This window comes from Furipterus horrens, unplaced genomic scaffold (assembly GCF_987537825.1).
Source record: "Furipterus horrens unplaced genomic scaffold, mFurHor1.1.pri manual_scaffold_12, whole genome shotgun sequence".
In the NCBI taxonomy this organism is placed as follows: domain Eukaryota; kingdom Metazoa; phylum Chordata; class Mammalia; order Chiroptera; family Furipteridae; genus Furipterus; species Furipterus horrens.
The window spans coordinates 73,285,209-73,305,733 of record NW_028327182.1 but is presented as its reverse complement, the minus strand read 5'-3'; the positions used below and the strand labels follow the sequence as shown (position 1 = coordinate 73,305,733).

The following is a 20,525-nucleotide window of genomic DNA, read 5'->3' as shown; positions in this document are numbered from 1 at the left end:
CCTCATTAACATAGCAAAAGACAATTTTATGCTCTGATCTTCTATGAAATTTCTAGGTTTTAAGAGCTCTGTAGCAGAAATGGGGACAAAGACCAAAAATATATTTCTTATTATAAATCACAATATTACAACACAAATTTGGTGAATTTTAGAGTATCGTATCGTATCGGCAGCCGTCTGTCTCGAGAGACGATGGTGTAGCTTCCCAAGAGTCTCTGCACCGCCGAGAACGGCTGTGCAGTCCGGCTCGGGAGTGACACGGTATCTGTCTCCTCCCGTGTTGGATCGACATCTTGCGATGACGCTGGAGTGTCCTCTCCAGTGAAGCTGAAGCTACAGAGCCTGGGCAGGGTGATATGGAGGGTCTGCTGTTGCCCATGCAGCAGACCCCCCCTCTCTTCGCAGCTGAAGGGTCCAAGGGAAAGACGGAGTCAATACAGCTTGGTTTCAGGTGCGCCGCAGGAGTTGCCGGTGTTGACTACAACGTCAAACCGCCTTAGGGACTCCGGCTCCGGATTTTCTGTCAGGGTTTACTCCCTTAGCCTTTCCCCTGAAGAGGTATGCCGCAAGGCAGCGGAGGTTTTTTGGAGTCAGAGTTTTCCTTCTCTGATGTGCCCTGACTGGAAGATCGAACCAGCGACACTTAGCTCGCAGGCCGACGCTCAATCCACTGAGCCAAACCAGCCAGGGTGAAATTTGGAGTATGTAAATTATATCTTAATAAAACTGATTTAGAAGGAAAAAGAAACCCTTTTCTCCAGGGTCCTTTAAGTGGAGTTATGAATCAATAGACCAAAATGCCTGTGTTCACAGGACTTAGAAGGTAAGTAACTCAAAAGGAGTCACTCTGTCAGAATTCAGCCCTAGGAACTTGTCATCTTCTACAGGTAATTCAGTAGTTACGTTCGAAATGAGAGTATAATGGGAAATGAGGAGAGAACAGAGAGATTTCTCTTCTTCCATAAACAAATTTTCAGGTATTTTCAAGTGTAAGTGTTCATAATACATGTGTATTGTGATGAGAGTTCTATTCAAGTCCTCTTACCTCCTTAGTTGACAATGTTTACCAACATTTCTCTTTGTAGAGCCACTGAAATAAAAGGAATTCTTAAACAACATGTTATTCCCTCCCAAAATAAGAATTCATTCATTCATTCATGCATTCATGCATTCAGCAAACATTTGTTCAGTATCTCCTCTGTGTTGGGCAATACACTCAGTGCTAGAGATAAAAGTATATAAATAAATAAATAAGGTGTGGTCTTTGTTCTCTTGAGTGTGCTGTCTAGTCTGGGTTTCTTGCGGTCCCAGTTCAGAACATTGAGAGATTCAGCTTCTGGGAGTTGCCATTGTCCCTAAAGACTTGCCAGAAAAACAATGAGGACTGTGAAAATATAGGCTGCTTTTAATGGAACGTTCTTTAAATCACAGAATACTGGAATTCTGCAAGTGGGAAGGCCAGTTATTCCCACTCAAAGAAAAGGAAATGGAGGCCTAAGAACAAGCAAGTTCCATTTCAAGGTTAAACAGTGAGACCTGAACCTATCTCCTGACTCCTGGTCAACATTCGGGTGGCCCCTGGGACCCTCTTCATTGTCTCCCATCATCATTCACTGCAGAGCAGTGCTGTTGCTATGCTAGAATGTCCTTTCGGAGAGAAGCCAGGGCACATTTACAATTCAAACACACCTGTCATCGGTAATTTCCATAGGTCATTTCTACTCTGGAAAAAACAGTATAAGTGAAATGCTATTTCAGCAAATAAATGTTTTTATATGGAATCCCCCTTCAATACCATTTTTGAAACAATTCCTTTTCATTTGTTGAATAATACTGAAAAAATGATTTGTTTTTTGAGGGAAATAGGGACTTTTTCTAAAATTTTTTTAGCAATTATTTTGATAGTAAAGAATGTCCTGGTGCAGTAAGAGAATGCAGATAGGTTTCAAGTGTGAAATAGAAAAGCAGCTGTAGCTATCTACATACCTACATGTATGTAAAAATTTGGGTTTTGGTTTTTAATGGTTGTAAGTACATAGACCTGTACTAAAGAGCTTTATATTCTCAGAAAAAAATAAACCAGGGCAATCATATTGTATCTTTGGACCAAACTTTCATTTGTCATTTTTTCAGCACCTCTCATGTGCCAAACCTCATGTGAGGCAATGCTGTCCGATAGAACTCTACAATGATGAAAATGTTCATTATCCGCATTGTCGAAATATAGTAGTCACTAGCCATGTTTGAAATGTGGATAGTGAGACTGGGACACTGAAGTTTTTATTTAATTTTATTTTAACTCATTTAACTTTCAAGTTAAATGACTTTATGTGACCAGAAGTTATTCAACTGGACAGGACCAGTATGAGAACAGGTAATATGAAGTGTCTCATATTCATAATGCGGCTGTGGTGGACTGGGCTAGATATAGAAGTAGGATTTTTTTTTCAGTGATATCTGTCCACAAGGGTACCAAACATTCAGAATCATCACCTCCAAACACATAGGTCCACAATGGAGGTGATTAAGTCTATATGCAGAGGTACAGTATAGAATGTATATAATTAAATGGACATGTAACATGCACACATGAATTTATAGTGAGAAAACAAAATGCTATGACTCAAGCTAGGAAATGTAAGAGGATGTTAGAATGGGGATCTTTCTGTCTCAGGTCCTATTAAGGTGTCAATGCAATAGATATCAAAGGAAATCAAAGTAAATGTGGGACAGATCTCCATCCCATGCACAGATTTTTAAGGAAATGGTCCTGAGGCCCTGTTCCACACTCTTGGATCCCAGAGTCAGATCAAAGCTATAAAAAGCAGTGAGAGTATGAGGAGAGCAGGAGGAGAGAGTGATGAGAGCTGCTGCCTGGCTTCACACCTCCTTAAGGGGAGGGGCAGGTGTTATTGTCCAACACCAAGCCTAGCGAAGAAGCTTTAAAGTGACCACTTAAAGAAATGTGAAATTGTTCCTATAGCTGGAAAACTCTGAGGATGGTGGCCTCCCTCCTGCCCAGAAAGCTAATGGAGACTCTCCTTCCCAGGAAAGTCACTCTGAGAGTTGTCAGTGTTTCTGGGGAAGCAGGGAGAGCCCCCCGCTGTATGGTTGGAATTAGCCAGCACTTCCAGAGTGTCCGAAGCAAGGGACATGTTGAGTTTCTTGTGGACTAGATGTGGGCCATGTGCAGAGAGCAGTAGTGTGGTCTCCCTTCTGGGGTCTATCTAATAGGAGGGGCTGGAGAGAGACAGCAGGAAGAGGAGGTGTTCTACGGGATATCCAGGGCTGAGGAACAAGAGCAGGGGACTTCACTCATTCTCTCTCTCCCGCTGCATGCTTCCAGCTAAGCAGGGAAGAAGCTTTAATGCTAGGTCAGGTTTGGACTGGCTAATTTAATTACTGAATTGACACTGCTGACAGGACCGCTGAGTGAGCTGAATAGCTTCTGGGCCTGTCAAATTGTCATTTAATGTCAGGGAAAAATTTCTCCACTGAACATAGTGATCATGAAGACAGTTTTGGTTACACCAGGAATGGAATTTATTCAACATCTTGATTTTAATATGTATGTTGATTTCATTAGATTTTTCTTGTTAAAATTGAAGATGCTATGCTTGGTAGTTACTTTCTTTGGTGACAAAAAATAAGCAAATTAATTAATAAAGACTTAATTTGTATCATTCTGGAAACATTAATTAGGTATCTTTTTAGTTAATTCTAGAAGTAATTACTTCTGCAAATAATTAGTGAACAAATATTAATAACTAGGTCAGGCATAAAAACAGGTTGAGACAAAATGAAAAATTGTTAGTTACAGGCATACCACACTCTCTTCCATTCTTCTTGAAAATAACAGAATATGTGGATGAAAAGAGAAGTGATGATTGGAGGATATAGGGAGAGGCAGTACAGAGAAACCACTTTTTGAAAACTTTAGAGAGGAAAAAGTTTCATGTAAGAACAACCTGAAAATATTCCATTAAAGAACATCCATTTGTTTTCCTCCTACTCTACTGGCTGTTCCATTTTAGTCTCTTCTGCTGCTTCTTACTCATTTCCCTAACTTCTCAGTGTTGCGTTGGAGTGTGCTGGACTCGAATCTTTTCGCTTTACCATCACTCCCTTGGTCACCTCATTTCGCTCTATTGGTATAAATACCATCTCTACTCTGACTCCTAAATTTATAGCTCCAGTACCAGCCTCTTCCCTGAATTCTGATTTCATATACCCAACAGTTCACTCAACACTTCAGCTGGATATGTAAAATGCACCTGTAACTGAACACGTCCTCATTTCCCAGCCCAATCCTGCTCCCTCCATTGCTTTCCCCAGATCAGTTAATGTAGCTCCATCTTTCTAATATTTCACTCCAAAGCCCTGCTGTCATTCGTGACTCTCTTTCTCTTACACCTTCCATCCATCAGCAAAAGCCTCTCAGCTCAACCTTTAAAATAGTACCAGAATCTGAACATTTCTTACCTCTTCCTTTGCTACATACAGCGTGGCCTACACCACCATCATCTCCTGCTTGAATTCACTTCCCTGCTTCTGATACATCTTACAGGGTGAGCCTGGTAAAACATAAATCAGATTGTATAACTCCTCTGCTCAAAATCTCCCAAAGTCAGTTAAAGGCCCAGATTCTTATAATGACCTATCAGATCCCACACATCACACCTCCTACTTCCATTCCTCACACTTACTCAGTCCTAGGCACACTGACTTCTTTGCTTGGCCAGATCCCACCAGGCAAACCCTGGGGGCCTTTCCACTTCCAGTTCCTCACAGATCTGTATGAATTACCTCCTTCACCTCCTTTAGGTCTTTACTCAGTTTTCACCCTCTCATGCAGCCTTCTCTGAAAACCCTTTGCAACCATCTACTCCCACACACCCTGCATTCATTATTCCTTATCCTATCTTTTTATCATTCTCTAAAAAACTTACTACCATAAAACATCATACATGTTACTGGCTGGTTTAGCTCAGTGGATTGAGCGTCGGCCTGCGAGCTAAGTGTCGCTGGTTCGATCTTCCAGTCAGGGCACATCAGAGAAGGAAAACACTGACTCCAAAAAACCTCCGCTGCCTAGCGACATACCTCTTCAGGGGAAAGGCTAAGGGAGTAAACCCCAACAGAAAATCCGGAGCCGGAGTCCCTAAGGCGGTTTGACGTTGTAGTCAACACCGCAACTCCTGCGGCGCACCTGAAGCCAAGCTGTATTGACTTCGTCTTTCCCTTGGACCCTTCAGCTGCGAAGAGAGGGGGGGTCTGCTGCATGGGCAACAGCAGACCCTCCATATCACCCTGCCCAGGCTCTGTAGCTTCAGCTTCAGCTTCACTGGAGAGGACACTCCAGCGTCATCGCAAGATGTCGATTCAACACGAGAGGAGACAGATACCATGTCACTCCCGAGTCGAACTGCACAGCCATTCTCGGCAGTGCAGATAGACTCTTAAGAAGCTACACCATCGTCTCTCGAGACGGACGGCTGCCGACGACGACGACGACATACATGTTAAGTTATCTTGCTTATTTTCTGTCTCCCTGAGTTCATTAGACTCTAAGCTCCATGAGGACTGGGATGTTTTGTTTACTGATGCAGTCAGTAAACTATACCAAGCACATAGTAAATGTTCAAAAAATATTTGTCACATGAATGAATGAAAAATAAGAAAAATAATAAAAAATAAGCTGAAACCTTTATTATTTGCATATATTCTTCTTATCATTCTTATCAGACTTAGCCTAACTTATTTGGGTCATGGGGAAAAGGTGAGCTTGAGTCCACTGAATGCCTCAGATCACCCTTTGATCTAACATTTCCTGTGCACTTGCTTCAAGGCAGGCAGTATCTACTTCCTCCTCTGTCTTTCCCCACTTCTCTGCTCTTTTCAGTCACTCAAGCACATTAATCACATTTTTCTCTTTGCTTTTATCTCCCAATCCTCTTATTCATCTAGCATTCACTCAGTATTCAGCAGAGTCAGATGCCATGGTGAATTTTGTCTTAGACATGTCCTCTTAGATTCACCTTGGACAACTGAAGTTCAAGTACAACCTGATTTTAGATTGTTGTATATATGAGCTGAAAATTTGTTGTATATTTAAGTTGAATATTTCTACCTTAAATAATGGCAATTTTCTATCCAAAAATTATTTATTGAGCCCCTGCTATAGACCAGGTACAGTGCTAGAAGCAAGAAATACAACTATAAGACTTAATGTCCTCTAGTATATTGTTTGTATGCAGTTGGTATATGATTTATAAAGCATCCTATTTTTGCACTGAAGCATGCATAAGAGCCCTTTTAATTGAAAATACTGTGAAGTTTAGAGTTCTTTGTGTATTTCAAATAAAACAATTTTTAAATGCCTATTCTAAGACTCTTGGATTGTCTGAGAATTTAAATACTGAAGCATGAACCATAGAACAAAAAGAAAAAATATTTTCTCTTTGTTCTTTTGACATGAAATAACTGACATCTATGAAGGGACAAAACTCACAATATTAATAAAAATAAGTTACTGAGTTTCAATTTTGAGCATTGAATATTAACCATTGCATAGAAAACCTTGAAATGTCTCGAAATCCTACAGTTCACATATGCAAGAAACTTAAGAAGTCTTCCCAAATTTAATAACATACTGAAATTGTACCTGTTATTTTCAATAATGAATGTGAAGCAGGAACTCTTTTAAAATGTCAATAATAATTAAAAAAATAACCTTTGATTAACCATGCTAGAGAAAAGACTGGACTCTGTTTCTGTTGTACCCACAGAAAATTATATTACGGAATCATTCTACCATTTCACACCCACTAAGATGGCTATAATAAAAAATATAGACAATAAGAAGTATTGGTTGGCATGTGGAGAAATTGAAACCTATTGTTGATGGGAATATAAAATGATGCAGCCACTGTGGAACACAGTTTGGCAGTGAAGTTAACTAGAGTTACTTATGATCCACAAATGCTACTATAAGTATATACCCAAGAGAAATGGAAATATAACACCCATGCAAAAACTGGTACATGAATGTTTATAGCAGTGTTATTCATAAAAGCCAAAGTGGAAAGAACCCAAATGTCCATCAGCTAATGAACAGATCAATAAAATGTAGCCTATCCATATCGTAGAATATTATTTAGCAATGAAAAGAAATAAATTTTTGTCACATTCTGCACATAAATGAGCATTGAAAACATTATGGTAAATAAAAGAAACCAGGCACAAAAAGACCACATATTGTATGATTCCATTTATATGAAATGTGCAGAATAGACAAATCCCTAAAGACAGAAAGTACACTAGTGGTTGCCAGGGACTGAGAGGGTTGGAGGGAAAAGAGGAGTAACTGCTAAGAGTATAGGGTTTCTTTTTGGGGGTGATAAAAATTTTCTAAGACTGACTGTGGTGATAATTGCTCAAAAACCCTTGAATTGTTCCCTTCAAGAGGGTGAGTTGTGTGGTATGTAAATTACATCTCAATAGAACTGTTGAATAAACATTTTTCAAAGGAATGATCAAGAGTATGCAGTCAAAATACATGGGGGGAAGTATTATATAGGTATTTTAGGAAGTTAATAAAAATATTACGAAGGCAGCTAATACAAATGTGTGGTTTTTCTGGAGTTGGAATTTGTCAGCTTTTATAAATTTGTGAATTTGTATTTGAAAATTATTTTCCCAGCATAAATATTCAGTTTTGTACAAAAAAATAAAAATTTCCACGATTTGGTATTTTAAACTGGCCTTCAGAAATAGTAAGGATTAACTGTATGCATGACTGATACATGAGAGAATTTTAACTTCATTTTCATTTCTTGTTTTGACCTCCAGTATCTAACAACTTGCCTACTTCATACTTTCTCTTTCCACACCACATATACTAGGTTCATGGGCAGAGTGGGTGGCGAGGGGAGGTACTATATGAATAGGTATCGACCAACCCACGCCTCTTGGAGAGGCTGCTGCTCAGCTGGCCTGTGTGCCTCCTCCTTCCTTTTACCAAGGTAGATGCTTGTGTATTCTGACACTGAATTTGAGCACAATTGTGATTATTTGAGCCAGGTGCCTGGCATGTCTTGGGGCTGGAATAGCAGAAGTGATGATTCTTCCTCTATTTTCATATTTTAAAACATCTAACAAAATATTTACACACAAAATAGTGCTGGCAAAATGAAATGTCAACCTTTATTTGCTTTGCTTTGTGTTTTATCAACTCAGAAGTAACTCTGGTTAATTTATGCTAACCAGAATTCCCAGTATTTATACCTTTGATTATTTAAGGTGCGAAAAATGAATGATTATTTAATAGATGCAATCACTTTTGTAAGTAAGACCCTGAAGCGTTTTGGATTCATGGAGAAAGAAAATTCTTTGTGATGAAAATGGGAAATATATTCTGTTGCTTGCTTAATGTTTAAAGTGCCCTTTTGTTGAAACTTTACTATGGGTCAGGAGCTCTACATAATTTGTTACGCTAATAATTCTGCAAGGTATCATTATCCACATTTTATTAAGGAAAGAGAGGCTCAGATTACAAGTATCTCTTCCCAGTTCCCTTAACTAGTAAACTCATGTAAATCTAGGTCCACCCTGCCTCCTGTATAAATAGTTATGTGTGGGAATAGTTGGTATAGTTTTAGATTCAGCTTAAAATCCTTTACCTTCCTTCCTTTATGAAATGTTGGTTACTTTTCCAGTTAAAGGCCACCAGGCCAGTGGTCAGGCCCCAGGTAGCAACTACATTTCCTACACATTCTTACCTCTGCTTCCTTACCAACAAAATCATGAGCCCTCCAAGGTTCAAAGAAGCTGAAGTATATTGAGAATAGGAACACAGGGATTGTCTTCTGGGGGTATTTCTGTAAGGGTGAAGGTAGGATCCATAAAGGAGAAATACACTCAAGTAACTGGGGTGCTTTAAAACCTACACATCTGACCAAACTGCTGTGCTAGTAGGGATGCATGGACTGCAATACTTTTCAGAAGCAGGAACGGATATGTGTAAGTGCATCCACACCCTCATTTTGGTTCCTCTGGCGGGTGCCACTGGCCCACTGACAGATATGTAAATAGGGCAGTCAAAGCAAACAAAAGCCAGGGACTCGTGTGCCCGGTTGCATCCTGTCCTGGTGGGCCGGTTCCTGAGCCATCAAGGAACTTGACCCTCCATCTCCACTCAAATCACTTCTCTTTACTTGGCCATCTTCTACTGGTCACAAGAAGACTAGTCTTCGTGGCGTTGAAGCTGAAACACAAACCTACCGCAAGCCCCATGCAACCGGCTACGTGGGGCTCGACCTCCAGGTGCTTAGATCTGGCAAACGTTGAACCTGAAGGTGAACCGCTCTTCCATTCTAGTAGACCTTACAGAGGATGGTTTTTAGGTCTCCCGATCCCTTTGCCAAGGGAGGGCGCCCTTCCAGACCCTGCCTCTGCCGCACACTGTTAAGGGGAAGAGAGAAGAAGGCACGGGTTTCTGGCACTTTATATTAAAAATGCAGTTTTGAAGTGAATTATGTCCCGGTACGCATATTCGGTGTAGGATAGTCTCGAGACAAGATTGCAGGACCCAGGCCAGTCCCGCCCTGGGGGAAATAGATCTTTTATGGGTCGCCCTTGGAGCTCTTTCAGAGGCAAAGTACAACACGGACCCAGGAGGGTTACCCCGCCTCGCTGCCCCAGACCCCGAAGGGACGCCTGGGCGCTCCTCCCGGCTCCCAGCGGGACAGCGCCCAGCTCGCGGCTTCCCTCCCAGGGTCCTTCCTCAGAGGAAACACCATCCAAAATGCCTCTCACTTTTCTCGGGGGTGGGAAAACTGTTGGGGTACGAGACGAAGCAACAGGCAGGTTTCTGCCGGGCGGAGGGTGAGCTCGCGGCGCCCGGAGGCGACCGAGGGGCCCTTCTGCCGACGCTGCCCCTCCGGCCCTTCCCTGCACGCTGACCCCTGACCCCCTCCGCCGCGGGACCCTGCCCCCACCTCCTGGGGCTCCGCCCTCTCCACCCCGCTCCAACCTCTTCCTTCCCCCTCCCACTCCCCTCAGTCCCCTTACCCTCGGGCACCGCCCCCTCCACCGTCTCACCTTCTCTCCCTCCCCCTCGGGGCACCTCCCCCTCCTCCCCTATCCTAATCCTTATCCTCTCCGCCCCTCCGCTTTCCTACCTCACTCCGCCTTCCTGCCCCGATCCCCAGGCATCATCTCCTCCGTCCTCTCTAACTCTCTCACCCCATTTCCCCCAATCAGTCTCTCTCCCTTATAGCCCTCCTCCTTCCCCTATCCTCCTCTGTGCCCCCCTGTTCCCCAGACCCGCCGGAGCACCGCCCCCAGCCACCCCGCCCCCGGGCGCCGTCCCGCCCACGCCTGCCACCGCCTCCGCTTTGACACCGCTGGGGACGCGCGGGCAGTCTCCGCTAGGGTGCGCGCCTCCGCCGCCGCTCCCGCCGCCGCCTCCGCCGCCCCCGCCGCCCCTCGGCAGTCCCGGGAGTCCAACCCGGAGCGCGCTGCGCCGGCCGCCCGCCCTGAGGCTCCCGGTGTGGCGGCGGGCTCGGCGCGGGCGATGGAAGATGGAAGGAAGAAGTGCCGCGGTGAGGCTCGGGACCCGCGGGGCGAGGGCGTGTGGGGTCGCGCCGGTGCTCACAGTCCGATCGGGGTCAGGGTTTGCTTGGCTTTGTCGCTCTTCAGTTCTCCAGGTTCTCTGAGCCACTCGTGTTTGTGCCTTAACATCAGGAACTAGTAGCGATTTTCCTTTTGCTCTTTCTTTGTGTTTGTTAGGAGCCCAGAAGGGTCAACTTTGTGGTGTTAAGGTTTAGGGGTTTTAATTCACCCCTCCGCTTTGAAAATCTGAGACTTGGACGAAAAGCCTGAGTACTCATTCTTGCTTGATGATCAAAAGCAGGATAGTATTAAAGAGGACCCGATGTGCCGATTTTGCTCTGCCAGGTCAGCTCTTGTATTTAGGGACTATCACGTTTCTCTGTCAGAAAGAAAGAAAAAGCAAAAACAAAACAAAAAAACCCACAAACTTGCAGTGATAGTCCCAGTAGCTTTTAAAGACATTTCATTCTGTTTCACATGCATTTAGTGTTATCTGCTGTTTTCAGCTGTACGTTCAGATACATGTTGTTCTTAGATTTAAAAAAAAAAAACAACAGATTAACATTTAGAGAACGTGGCTGCAGAATGCTGTCGGCGACCTAAATAATCCCTGTTTAGTTTTACCATACCCCCTGGTGTTGAAGGACGTTAAACACTTGGTAAGTGGGCAGGGGATGTCATGGACACGACGATTTCATTTTCCAGGGACGGGTTTGCCCGGCAGTGCGATCCAGGATTTCCACTCCGGAATAACTCTTGAGTAGGTCCAGGTGTTGGTGTGGGGAGGCGGGAGCTCTGGAAAATGACTCTATAAGTGGGATTCTGGGAACAAATGCTGCAGTTCCCAAACTGGGACTGAACGCAGTATATGCCAGGGACTTTGCAAAGCCCAGTAGCCAGACAGGACTTCTGCTGTCAAGGAGCTTGCTTTCTAGTAGGAGACACTTGTGCAAGGGTTATGATGGAGGAACCCAGAGAAGGAGAGATTCTGGCCTAGGAGCTTGGGAGCCCTCTGAGAGGAGCTGGCAGCTGAGCTGGACCTTGAAGGGGAGGGTTTGGCTGGCGTTTGGGGAGTGAGGGGTGGATGTTCCCTGCTGAAGGAAAGGAAATTCCTCTTCCAAGAAATACTTTCTCATTTTTTCTTAAGAGTGTTTTACAAATCAAGAGATAGTCTTTTTAAAAGTCAGTAAATTCCTCTTTGGCACTTACAAATGCAACCTACCTGACAGAACCAAGCAAAACAATGCAAAATAAATTTACACCTTTTCAACCAATTTTTAGTGGCTTGATGCATGTCCTTCAACAACTTTCTCATATCCATCCATGAATCATGTTACAGATATACAGGGTGGGGCAAAAGTAGGTTTACAGTTGTTCTTCTGAAAAATAATACAATAATTAATATATGATAATGCAAGAATAAACTTTCACATACTCATAACTGTAAACCTACTTTTGCCCCACCCTGTATGCTTTTGTCTTGTGTGTTAGATATTTCACTGATACATGTTTTTTTTGCCTAAAGGAGGGGAGTGGTACCATGGAAAGCTCTTGCACTTGTAGGTAGGACACTCGGCTTTATAGGTTTTGTCACTGACTAGGTGAGTTTTTGCCACTATGCTGGGCAAATCATTTCACCTCTGTAGCGAAAATGTTCTTTACAGAATGAGGGCATTGGGTTGATGCTCTCTCAGAGCCTTCTAGCTCTGGCATTTTATGGTTTCATGCCTAAACATGTACATGCATTACTTACTCAGTGACATACTCTTCACTTCACATTCTGAATGTTTCTGTTTTTATCTTTCTGAACAGATCAGTGGTCTTTTCCTGGCCATTGAATGTGGGAGAGTGATTAAAGCTGCAAAGCTAAAATAACCTTATTTTAAGGTGAAATTCCACAGTTAAGTGGTTTTTTTGTTTGTTTGTTTTTTAATGCAGGCATAAATAGGTTGGTTTGTAAATCTGAATGTGTGTTGGCGTTAAGAAAAGTTTTGTTGGCACTGTTCACTTCATTTGTGGCCAAAGAATAATACTTACTTTACGATGCACAGTGTACTCAAGAGGCTCAATTTTGTTTAAATACTAGCAATTAGAAACATAGGGTACCTTGGAAATCCCTATAGGCTAGTAAATCTTGGGGATTTGTAAATAAAAATGAAATAAGACAAAATCAGCTCATTGAAAAAAGGAAAATTTAGAAATACCTTCCATAAATGGCTCTATTTGCTTTATAAAACCTTGATAGATTTGTTTGCTAGCCCTGATGGAAAATATGTGAGTGGGATTTAACCTGGTGTTACATTAAAAAACACATTGACGACATTGCTACTTTTAGAGGTGATTTATTTTTCTTTTAGACATTCTGGAGTCATCTGTCATGCATTATTCATAAATTAAGACCCAGTGTGGCAGTGGGTTGATCTCAAGTCTCGGTTAGGAAGTGCTGAGGCAAAAATCTGCAAACATGACTGTGTGTGTGTGCTTTGGCCTCCAAACTGGTTTGTTTGAGGTTTACCTGAGGTGATGTTGTCATTTAACAGTTATGAAAAGAGCATTTCTCTGGGCTTGGGTGGATTAGGAGGTGAGTCATGGATGGTGATCCTTCCGAATTTTTAGAAATGAATTCAGACATGATTGAAGTTTAAGCAGTCTGTCATGAAAAATAATCTGGTGATCAGTAAGTAGGTGACCAAAATGTGTTACCTGAGGATGCAATCAAGTTCATAGAAGTCGGGGATCCAGTCTAACCTCACATCACTGCTGCTTTGAGGGTTCTCAACATTCAAGGGTTCCCCTGCAGTCGGGGCCAAGCATAGCTGTCCTTGGCTGCCCTGTGCTATGAGTGGAGGTATTTTCACATTGAATACTGCCTCTCAGTTCTTCCTGAGTTCTTTTCCAGTTAAAGCAGCCTGACCTTATTTTAGAGGAGTACAAGATCCAGATGAAATTCTCCCTAGCATTTTTTCAGTGTATCCATGACTGGACAGCTTGTATTGTTTATGATATTGTTTGCAGACTCAGAGATTTGCTGGAGAGAATTTCAGCAGTGGCATTATTTATTTATTTTTTGAGAGTGTGTCCCTTTGTACCTTTCCTGTGTTTCTGAGTTACAAGACAATCTTCCAAGGACATTTTTCACATGTTCCAAAATTGGCTAGTGTTAGTTGTAGTGACAAATGGCAAAGCCAACCACTGTTGTAGATTACAGTGGAGAAAAAGGATAATGTGCAGCATGTAGTTAGTTAACAAGTTATTCTTAAGTCCAAATTAACAAATTTCCATGCCTCATTCAAAATAAAGGTGAGACTCATATCATTTATAAAGAATCTTTGCTTATGCATGTCCCTGCAGCTTTTGTTTTTCATTGGGCCCAGAAAGTCAACAAACTGGGGCCCATTGGTGCCGAGTGGGTGGGGACTTTGCTGACACTTCAGGGCACAGAGATATGGAGCATTTTCTCTCATGGGGACAGCTATGGTGTGAGTCACCAGCTCCTCTCCCCCTCCTCCATATGAGAGCTAGGTCTTGGCCAGGGCCCAACACTCATTTCTTGGAGCTTGCTAAACTATGAACAGCCATCTAGTTTGAAACTCTTTCTCTGGCCCAAATCAGTGAGATGAATAATTTGTACATGTTCATGGATATTTTTAAAAGTTCATTATTGGAGTTTGGAATTTAGTAGGAAGGTGAATATTTTGACCTGAGCCTGGGGCTCTTTTTTACAATATTTTCATGTGGGTTGTCTGGGAAGCATTTTCCTTTATGTTTCATCTTAAGTCCTAACTTTCAGATAATGTTTAAGTGATATTTTCAGGCATGAAGCGTTGTTATGATCACAGCTAATATTTGTTGAGTTCTCATTATGTGCTTTAACACTGATTACCTCCCTCTATTCCCCATGAGAACCCCATGAAGTCAGTACTGTTGTCTCCATTCTGAAGTCTGGAGAGGTTAACTAATATAGCTAATAAGTGGCAGAGCTGAGGTTTAAACTCAGGCAGTCCAATTTTCTTAACCACTGTTCTGTTTTCATGCCCTCAAAGTTAGCATTGTGTGTTGCAGAAACGGAGCTTTTTGGTTCTAATATTTAGATTCTGTGGCTCTTGGAATCTGAAATTGAATGACTAATTCATCAACAACCATTATTTTATATATCTGTTGGCTTAAATAATAGGACAAGTATTATTGTTTGGCTCAAGAGAGAGAAAGGGTATAATTTTCTTTTAAAAACACACATAGTATCTAAAGGGATCACTGTAGGACCACATATAAGGACTTCCATACAGTTATAAATAATTAATTGGAATTCAGACTAGAGCAGGTAAACAATTTTAAATGGAATGTAAGGCTCAGCTATTTTAACTTCTAGTTACATCACCTCATAGAAGTGATCTTGACTTTTCTGCAACTGTGGTTGTTGACACAAAGAAGGCTGCTTTTGTGTGTGTGTGTGTGTGTGTGTGTGTGTGTGTGTGTGTAATTTTCCACCCCGGAGCTGGGACCTTGGTTGTTGAGGAAAGGAGTCTGAAACAATGAGAAGGAGAATGGGGAATGAGCCCGGGGGGCATTCATAAGCAGATCAAGCAGCAGCTGCTCCCTGTTTCTCCTGCCTTCTGTCCCCAGACTTTTGCTAAGGAAACGTGAGTTATAGAAATGGAGCCGCTTGGTTCTTCCTGTGGATCTTCGGTCTGTGAACAGGCACATAAAAAAATTTCAATAGAAGCAGCTGTAGCTTCTTTTGTTGGGCCTCTAGGAGATTATTGGTTCGGGGCTCATAGAACTGCTTTTCTCTGTATATGAAAACTGACACCCTTTTTGAATTTCAGTTTCAACATTTATTTCCTAAGAAGTTATTTAATAGACACAGTATAGATTGCGTCACGGGCACTGAGGGGAGGGGAGACCTAGGTGGAAGGCAGTGCAATTAGATGGTTGCTGTCTCTGTGTGATTCTGTTATTTTCTAGTAAAAATTATACAGGGAGACACTGAGAAATGGCAGCAGCTCTGTGATCTCCTCTAGCAACCCCCTCCGACCTTCCCTTCATGTCTCTAAAAGCTACAAGTAGTCAGTGTTTGAAGGAGCAAGATGTTTCCTTGGGTCCGAAACCTTTCATTTGGTTATGAGTTCCTTTGCGGCAGATGTTTATGTTTTCCAGCTTCATTTCTTGTGGTTCTAAAGGGTCCATGAGCTTCCTACTCTACCTGCTGATCCAGAAACTGAAATACAGATATTAATATGCTCTTCATTCATTCAGCAAATATTAAGTGCTTACCATGTGCCAAGCTCTATGTTAAGCTTCAGAAAAACTTGTCCACTATCCACTAAGAAAATCTGTCAAGAACATTCAGAGGCACTTGGATCATACATCTGAGAGACAAACCTCGTGATCTGTGAATACTAGAACTACTGTGTCTAAGAACTCTGAACTTACAAGCTTTCATAGAATCAATGAAGTTACTATCTAAGTCAGTATTATTCAGTGGAACTTCATGCTCTGATGGAAGTATTTTATACCTGTGCTGTTCACTATGGTAGTCAGTAGGCTCAGGTAGCTACTGAAAGCACATTTAGTGGGTAGGGAGATTTAAGAACTGAGTTTTAAATTTAACTGAATTTCAGTGAATTTCAGTAGCCTCCTGTGATCAGTGGCTAATATGTTGGGCAGCACAGCTCCACAGCAAAAATGCTTTAATAGATAGCATTGGTTGTCCTGGGCACTCATTTCCTGCTTGACTGTCTGGTTGCTTATGATGTGTTTACCAACTGGGTTTTGCTAAGTTTTGAGTTTTGCACACATTTACTCCATGAAATCTAATAAATACAAAAAGCAGCAAGACTTGTGGAGGCATGGGATTTTAATGGAAATAAAAGTGCAGGTAAAATCACTGACAGTGAAGAGAAAATAAAAGTATTTACCTTGGCCCAGTGGCTCAGTTGGTTAGAGCTTCGTCCCAATGTGCCAAATTTGCAGGTTCAATTCCCGGTCAGGGCACATACAAGGATTAAACGAATGAGTGCATAGGTGGGTGGAGCAACAGCTTGATGTTTCTCTCTCCCACTTTCTAAAACCAATTAAAAATAATAAATAAAATGTATTCAACAGTAGGAACTCTTCTGACAAAAAAAGTATTTGAAACAGTAGCAAGATATGGCTGTAAATTGAGAATTTATGGAGATGGTGAGAATGCAGTAGTTGACTTCTTTTTTTTTTTTTTTTGACACCTACGAATAATAGTTCTATAGCTTCAAGCCCTTTGAATCTGCATAGCATCACAAAGAGTATCAGGGTGGGTAGTGCTGGATATCTAAGGGCAAAGGTCTTTCCTGGGACTCCTGCAAAGCTGTCTTGGTGGTCCAGAAGATTTTTAGTGCAGGTGAAGCTGACTGGGAAAGATGCCTGAGTAGCATAATTATTGACAGAGGCTGTGCCTGGTTTTAAAACTACATGTTTGTAGAGGTTCTTCCGCACCACGGTTAGAGATAGGGGATGCGCTAAGATCAAGGAGCGGAGGAAAAAAATCTTACTCTTTATCTCCAAAAAATTTTTAGTGACAAGTCTTGGAGGTAGACAGCCACATTTGCAGGCCCCAGGGTTTCTCCAGGGTCAGACATATAGGAATAGCCTTGAGTTTAGCATGTGTGAAATCATGAGAGAATTCTCATGGTTAGGCCTCTATTGGAATACATTCCCGTTTTGAATTTTATAACTTGTGGTGAAGTCACAATGATATCAAAACATAACAATGCAAAAATGTGGGAATAGGAAGAGCTGAAAGAACATGTATTCTGTATTTATTATGTGCCAGATACTACATGAAGCATTGTATGAATATAAATTTATATCCTCTTATATGTTCTTTACCATGTAAGGTAGGTGGTATCCTCATTTTCAGAGGACGAAATTGAGGCTCATGGAGGTTAAATGGGATTCTTTTGGGGGGGAATTCTTTTTTAAAACAACTTTATTGAGATAAAATTTACATACCATACAACTCATCCTTTTAAAGTATTCGTTTAGTGATTTTTGTATGTTCACAAACTTGTACATTCATCATCACAAATTTCGAGCCTATTCATCGCCCTAAAACAAACTTTGTCACTCTGTAATCCCACTACTGCTCCCTCCCACCTCTGACCCAGGCAATGCCTTAATCTACTTCCTGTCTCTATGCCTATCCTGCACGTATCATATCAATAAAATCATGCAGTATGTGGCCTTTTATGACTGGCTTCTGTCATTTAGCACATTTTTAATGCTCATCCATGTTGTAGCATGTATTAGTATTTCATTCCTTTTCATTGCTGAATAATATTCAGTTGAATAGACAGGTCACATTTTATTCATTAATCAGATAATGGGTTGTTTTCACTTTTTGGCTACGAGGAATAATGCTGCTATGAATATTCATGTATAGGTTTTTGTGGGACGTATGGTTTCATTTTTCTTCAGTATATACCAAAGAGTAGAATTGCTGGGTCATAATTGTAACTCTGTCTAATACTTGGGTGAATTGCCAAACTTTTTCACAGGGGCTGCACCATTTTACATTTCCATCAGCAATGTGTGAGAGTTCTTATTTCTCTACCTCCTCATCAACACTTGTTACTTTCTCTCTTTTTGATTTTAGCCATCTCGGTGGGTATGAAGTGGTATTTCATTGTGGTTTTGCATTTTCCTAATGATGTTGAGCTTCTTTTCATATGCTGGTGGCCATTTGTATATCTTCTTTGGAGAAATCTTTTCAGATGCTTTGCCCTTTAAAAAAATTGGGTTGTGTTTTTATTATTGAATTGTAAACGTTCTTTATATATTCTGGATACAAGTCTATTATCAGATGTATGCTTTGCAGATACTTTCTGTTCTGTGGTTGTCTTGTCACTTCCATGTTCCTGTCCTTTGAAGAAAGGTTCTTTATCTTAAGAAAACATGAGAGGTCTTAACACACTTTCTAGGGCCTTAAATATTTGCTGAAGTCAGTCAACAGAATGATTTGTGTCATGAATATATTTTTTGTTTTTGGTTGGAAAAAAGGATGTATTTAACCTTTGCCTATGCTAAGCTACTTGGGAGGAATGTAAAACTCTGATGATTTGAGACCGTCATGTGTATTGAAAGGGAAGTTGGGAAGTCGTTTCTCTGGAGACATGTTTAGGAAATGGTGCTTTCCTCCTGGATTAAACAGAGAACTGCTTGAAAGGAAGAGGACACCTACTCAGAACACCCTTCTTGAACTTTTTAGGTCTCATAATTTTATGATGTAAATAGTGTTTCCCAAACCTATCACAGGGATCACCTGGTTTTAGATTTCTAGGGTTGCGGGAAGGTTTAGGTTCAGAAGATCTAAAGTGGCACTTTTTACTATCACCCCCCACCCCCACCTTGATTCAGTTCAGGAACACCTGAGAAACTCTGATTTAAATTGGTGATAATGATGACCTTTTTGTGTTGCCCCTGAACTTAATTAGACCTCTTTAGTGGGTGTGGTCACCAGGTGGCAAACATCCCTCACTGAAGGTGATTACAGAGAGCTGATCCAGCCAGTCTAGCTACTTTGCTTATAGCAGCTACTGATCTTGATCCAAGGCAACCCAAATGCTCTAACCCACCCCTCATATAGTAAAGATGGTTCCTCTAAAAAAATTTAAAGCAGACAGGATTGGCCCATTCAGAGAGAAAGAGGTGAAGAGATTAAGAATTACAAATTGGTAGTTACAAAATAGTCACAAGGAAGGGGAATATAGTCAGTATTAATGTGCTAATTCTGTATGGTGCCAGATGGTTACTAGACTTACGGGGAATCACTTCGTAAGTTATATAACTGTCCAACCACTATGCTGTACACCTGAAACCAATACAAAATAACACTGAAAGTAAACTGTATTTGAAAAATAAAAATAAATTACAACCGGTTCATAAACATTTTCAAGTCATAAGGTTGCTAGCACCCTCTTGAGAGTATTGCTCCCTTCTCTTTTGCTCCCTTTAAGACGTGTTCATGTTTTTTGGTTGCTTGTTCTGTTTTTACCTTTGTTGACTCTGGAGGCCTCCCATAGCCACACAGATCTCCTCCATGGAAGCCTATGGGGAGAAGAAGGCGTGAAAAGCAAAGTAGATGACATTATATGCAATCCTTACATTTCCTGTTTAAGGTTGTTGGTCAGGGTCTCCTAAGGATTTGATGAATGTGAGGTTGGGCCAGCTCTTTCTAACAGGCAGGGAGAGACTCATTTGCCTGTCCTTCTCTAAAAGGACACTCTGTGTCCCCGAGCGAACAGCAGTGCAGTGTCGTGGTTAGACTGTGGCCTTGAATCTGACAGTCTGATTGGCCTCCTGCCTGGCTCTGCCACCTTCTAGCTGGGGCACCTTGGGTAAGGTATTTAATGTCTCTGTACTACACTGCCTCATTACCCCGTGGAATACCTCACTAATGTTTGACGGTTGTGAAGGGCTTAGAACAGTGCCTGCAGTCAAGAAGCAGTGAGCTAGTAAGTGAACAGTAAATGTGGCCTGGGTGGTAGGTTATACTTACCTGGGAAGGAAGAGGAGTTATTTCTATTCTTAAAGTCACACAGCTTTATTAAATGGCAAAACTGGTCTTGTGCCCTATACTGTGATTGCCTGTAGGTATGCAGTGTGGAAGCCAAGAGGTAAGTTCTATTATTTTATGTGGTGCTTCAGCATAATAAATGTTTATTCAATCAATGAATTAAAGATCCCAGGCTATTTCGTAGCTAAGCCCAGGAACCCTTCTAAGAATGTATGGACAGAGTAGCTGCTCTGACATTTAGCGTTGTCTTCCGGTGGAGTGGAATTTCCAATTCCGGTGGATTGGGCAGGATTCCCAGCCCAGTCATTTTTTGCTCTTGGCTTCACTGTGGGGTTTGTTGCATCTCCTGTTTTGGTAAAGT

At 41.7% G+C, this 20,525-nt stretch overlaps 1 protein-coding gene across 2 annotated transcripts in view; it reads left to right on the top strand.

The window, feature by feature from the left end:
- Positions 1-20,525, top strand: part of PSD3 (pleckstrin and Sec7 domain containing 3) — a 458,929-nt gene that overhangs the window by 58,550 nt on the left and 379,854 nt on the right. The window contains exon 1 of one of the 2 annotated variants that reach the window (XM_090258696.1): positions 10,512-10,604. The exons of the other annotated variant lie outside the window; for it this stretch is intronic. Within the exon in view, the coding sequence (XP_090114822.1) occupies positions 10,584-10,604 (21 nt within the window). The 5' untranslated portion in view covers positions 10,512-10,583. Of the gene's footprint in view, positions 1-10,511; positions 10,605-20,525 lie in introns of those variants that run through there. 2 annotated transcript variants of the gene reach the window in all.